Genomic DNA, 4,593 nt, shown 5'->3' with positions numbered 1-4,593 from the left:
TTTTCCATGCACTCCTGCATTTTATTCATTGACCTCCATCCCTTTTCTCTGAGCTCTTGTTTTAATATCATTTTGCACGTTATGGCTTCAGCCTACTAGCTAGTGTTTTGTGTGTGTTAGTTCTGTTGTCCCAGGTTGGGTATTTTTTAGTAGTAGGGCCCATGAAACTTCTACTTTTTTGAATCATCTAATGCATTAATATTGTATCAAGAAATGCTTCCAACAGTATAATTTTTAAAAATGTTTTATGTTTATTTATTTAAGAGAGAGAGGGAGCGAGCATGAGCATCGGAGGGGCCGAGAGGGAGACACAGAATCTGAAGCAGGCTCCAGGCTCTGAGCTGCCAGCAGAGAGCCATACATGGGGCTTGAACTGACAAGCCATGAGATCATGACCTGAGCCACAGTCGGACACCTAACCGACTGAGACACCCAGGTGCCCCAACTGAATAATTTTTAAGGAACGCTCGACTTTTAGCTAATTAACTCTCAGCTCACTCAGCACATCCTCTTTACAATTGTAGGAACCTGTTTTTGTTTGCAGTAGCCATGCTCGTTTCACCAATCCTGCAAAACTATTCATTCAATTAACGTTTCTTGAGTTCCTACTATATGTGGTGTTCTTGATAGGGCATCTGCCTTTGCAACACCCTTTGAGGTGAATGGTAATAACCAGATGGGGTGAGGTCTACTTCTGCTGCAACTTGGAGAGGGGCAGATTTTGCATTAAGTCTGATATTTGGCAATCACTTCTTCAATAGGCGGGGCATCTAGTCTCTAGCGAAAAACAAATCCTGGATGAAAGGCAGACGTTGCAACTCTGAATAATGTATATTCTGGGTTCTAACGACGATAGTCAATTTATCTCGGTTGATGGGACTGTCCTAATTTTAAAATGTTAAGTCCAGCGTCTTAACCCTATTAGTTCCAGGCAAACTGGATTGGTAGGTCATCCGAACTCTAATTCTGACTGCCACCTCCCAACGGGTATGGGGCTATACTCCGCCTTCGTTGCTTTGAGTACATTTCCCAGTGAGCAGAGCTCTCTTGCTTCTTCCACTCTTGAGTGAAGACTACAAGTCCCAGCATGCAGCGCAGCCCTAATAGGCACGTCATCACAGCTCGGCCTCCTTCACTCCTGTGTCTGCCGTAGGGCGCAGGGTCGGGAAGCCTGTGCGCGCTGACGTTGATACGTAGATGTCATACTCTTCGGGTCTCTTCCCGGTCTTCTGGGTGGCTAAAGTCCGGTGGCAGGAGGCGTAAAGCGGTGTTTTTTTCGCCGCGGTCTGGCTTTTTTTTTTTTTTTTTTTTGGAACCGCAGTGGTTTAAAAAACCGAGAGAATCTGGATAGGGGTCGCCACTCCTAGCCCTTCTTCCTCCGAGTTTGCGACTCCGCCGTCCAAGATGGACAAAGTCTGTGCTGTTTTTGGAGGCTCCCGGGGCATTGGGAGGGCAGTGGCCCAGTTGATGGCCCGGAAGGGCTACCGACTGGCCATCATCGCCAGAAATCTGGAACTGGCCAGAGCCGCCGCCGGTGACCTCGGCGGTAGGTACCGAATTGGAGTTGTCCACTCGTGCGGCTGCAGCCCGAGAGCCTAAAGTCTCCTCGTTTGTAAAACGAGAGGGTAGTCTGGCCTTTATGGCTCTGAGGTTTAGCAGTTAAGCTTCCCGCGTGCAGGAGCACCCCTTCCTCAGTGTGGATACCAGATTGGGTAGAGAACCGCTTACCACCCTGTTTCTCGCCGTGTCTCCTGCCACGCTGCCTGCAGCCAAGGGCTGAACAACTTGGGGTTTTCTTTGAGACTTAGCAGTCTTGTGAGGCCCCATTAATTAAGTACCCACCTCCCTGAGGCTAGTGCTAACCGTGAGGCGCTGTTTTGTTTTGGTGCCGGGAAGGAGAGAGACACACAAACTTTCTTTGTAGGGTAAAGGGCGCACTGGTGCCGCAAGGTCCCGGGCGCCGCCTGGAGACTGGGCAGGGAGGAAAGGAGTTATGGCAGGAAGAGTAGGCGTGTCAGGCCTGACAGACTCCCTATAGTTTTGCTGTGTGTGGTCTGTTGTGGCCCACGTGCAAATGCACAAAGCAGTGTTTCATAGACAAGAAACTCTTTAGTGCGAGCTAGTTTTGAGATATACCTGTTTTGGCTTTTCTACATCCATAAGCGCTTAATAGGTTATTAAATTCTCTTGGTAGTTTTTACAAATGGACAAATGAGATTTCCAGATTCCATTTTATTGCATTTAAAATCCTTTTTTTTGTTTATTAATAATGGATTGGTAATTGCTTATCATTATTTTGCAAATTTAAGTCTTTTGATGGTAGAGAGAAGTAGGATGTAGGAAAGATGCTAAGACGCTGCTCTTCTTTAGTTACTAGAATAGGCGGGTGCACCTTATTCACTGTCATGGAGGCACTGGGAAGATTAGAGGCCTGGGGTACATCTGGTGGCTGTAACCTTTATAACAGTACTGATTGGTTCACCCTAATTGTGCACATGGGTTGGGAGAATATTAGACCCTCTAAAAAAATATAACAAAACACAAGTTACAGAGCAGGGAGAATTTCAGTGAATGTTTATTCACTGCTCTTATGTTATTCTGACAAGAGAATGAGAAAGTGGTTTTCCTTATGGGGTCATTCCAAGCCATTAGTGTTTGCTGGAATAGATAAAAACTGTTGGCTGAGCTTCCAAGGCTTATTGTGGACCCAGCAGGTGTTCAGATGAACGCCACCAGTGAGTCACAGAGGATGCTTTTGGGCCGTTCGTTTCCTTGAGTGATGTGTTCCATAAGTGTTTGGTTTTCACACTGTATCCAGAGGCATGGAAGTGTAAGTTTAGTGTTAACATAGTAGGCAAGGTCAGCCAGAAAATAAGCATCTGTTTAATTAAAAAAAAAAAACCCTCAAAAAGCCCCTACATTTTAGGGTATTAAGATGATGTATTATTAATTAGAGAATGCTTTTGTTTAAGTATATTCTTTGGGTATTTAAGCATTTTTTAAAAAATGGACATTTAGAAAAGGGAAGTAACAGTTGTTTTTAGTAAAAAGTTATTTATTTTTGGTGTGTTTTTTAGTTCTGACATTTTGTTTTCCTTTTACGGATTCCTGCTTTGTAATGGTCAGTCTTGAATAATAGTTATTTTCATATATGTGCAAAAAAAAAGTGTAAGAAACCCTAGGGTTTATTCTCAGGATCAGGAAACCAATTCAACAGAAATGTAACAGAATTAGACATAAATTTTTTTTTTTTAATGTGTGTTTGAGAGAAAAAGTGTGAGTGGGGGAGGGTCAGAGAAAGAGAGAATCCCAAGCAGACCCTGAGCTATCAGTGTAGAGCCTGACTTGGGGCTCAAACTCAGGAACAGCAAGATCATGACCTGAGCTGAATCAAGAGTAGAGACTTAGCCGACTGAGCCACCCAGGTGCCCCATAAATTTCAAAAAAGAAATATATAACCCAGAACACTGTTGAATTGGGTAGCATGGAGTCATCGTCAAAGATAAAAATATTGTTAACTGAATCTTACAAAGCCTTATGAACATAAAAAGGGCCCTCTTGCCATTTTTTGTTGATTAAAAAAAATTTTTAAGGTTTAATTCCGTAGTATTACTTTGTCTTCTCCTTGTTCCCCACCCACCCCATCCCCGTTTTATTAGACTGAACTCCATGAGTAGAGGAATGCATGACATAATCATCTTTTATCTGTAGGTTCTAAATTAGCACAGGTGTAGCTAACAAATGTGTATGCTTAACAAATGTGTATTGAATAATTTTTAAATTCAAGTTATAAGTGATTCTGATTTAACTTTGTTGAATAGGAGATCATTTAGCATTTAGCTGTGATGTTGCCAAAGAACATGATGTTCAAAATACCTTTGAAGAGATGGAGAAAACTTTAGGTCGAGTTAATTTCTTGGTAAATGCAGCTGGAATTAACAGGTTAGTCACAAATTTAAGTACATTTCTAATATGTTTGTTTTGGTATGAGTAAATATATTAACTTGCTTTATTTCTAAGTGGAAGAAAATATGTATTTTAAAAATTGGTCTATCTATATACTTCCTTTTATATTGAGATATACAATGAGGGTACAGTTTGATCAATTTTAACATGTAATCCCATCCATATTGAGCTGTGGAACATTTCCAGCACTCTAGAAGGCTTTCTTCAGTTTTTTTCCTGTTAATACTTCTTTATAGGTAGCCTCTATTCTGACTTCTGTCACCATTGTATAAGTTTTGTCAGCACATGAACTGTATGATATCAAAGTAGATATTTTTTTTCTTTTTAAAAGATGAATTTAGGACAGGATATTTAGAATAGTATATTAATTTTCTTGCTAACAAGGCTGACTATAATATGACATTTGCTCAGTTCATTCAAGCTTTTTTGGCTACATGGCATTACTTTTAGCTGTTAGGAATAATATGCCTCTCTGCCAGCTTCTAAGTGTGTCTTTTCTAGTTTATCAGTTATTTTAATGCCTCTCAAATCAGGTTTAAAATGGGACTCTGTAGGCTTTCTAGCTCAAATATATATTTCTTGACTTTTTAAAATTTGTTTTATCTCATTTTTAATTTATATGCTACT

At 41.0% G+C, this 4,593-nt stretch overlaps 1 protein-coding gene across 1 annotated transcript in view; it reads left to right on the top strand.

Annotated features, from left to right (window-relative positions):
• The first annotated feature begins 1,218 nt into the window (after window positions 1-1,218).
• Window positions 1,219-4,593, top strand: part of CBR4 (carbonyl reductase 4) — a 21,400-nt gene continuing 18,025 nt past the window's right edge. Inside the window, exons 1-2 of the mRNA XM_077772492.1 lie at window positions 1,219-1,546; window positions 3,822-3,943. Of these exons, the coding sequence (XP_077628618.1) occupies window positions 1,405-1,546; window positions 3,822-3,943 (264 nt within the window). The 5' untranslated portion in view covers window positions 1,219-1,404. The remainder of the gene's footprint in view (window positions 1,547-3,821; window positions 3,944-4,593) is intronic.

This window comes from Crocuta crocuta, unplaced genomic scaffold (genome assembly GCF_008692635.1).
Source record: "Crocuta crocuta isolate KB4526 unplaced genomic scaffold, BGI_CrCroc_1.0 scaffold429, whole genome shotgun sequence".
In the NCBI taxonomy this organism is placed as follows: domain Eukaryota; kingdom Metazoa; phylum Chordata; class Mammalia; order Carnivora; family Hyaenidae; genus Crocuta; species Crocuta crocuta.
The sequence above is the reverse complement of the archived record's forward strand: the minus strand, read 5'-3'. Positions and strand labels throughout refer to the sequence as shown.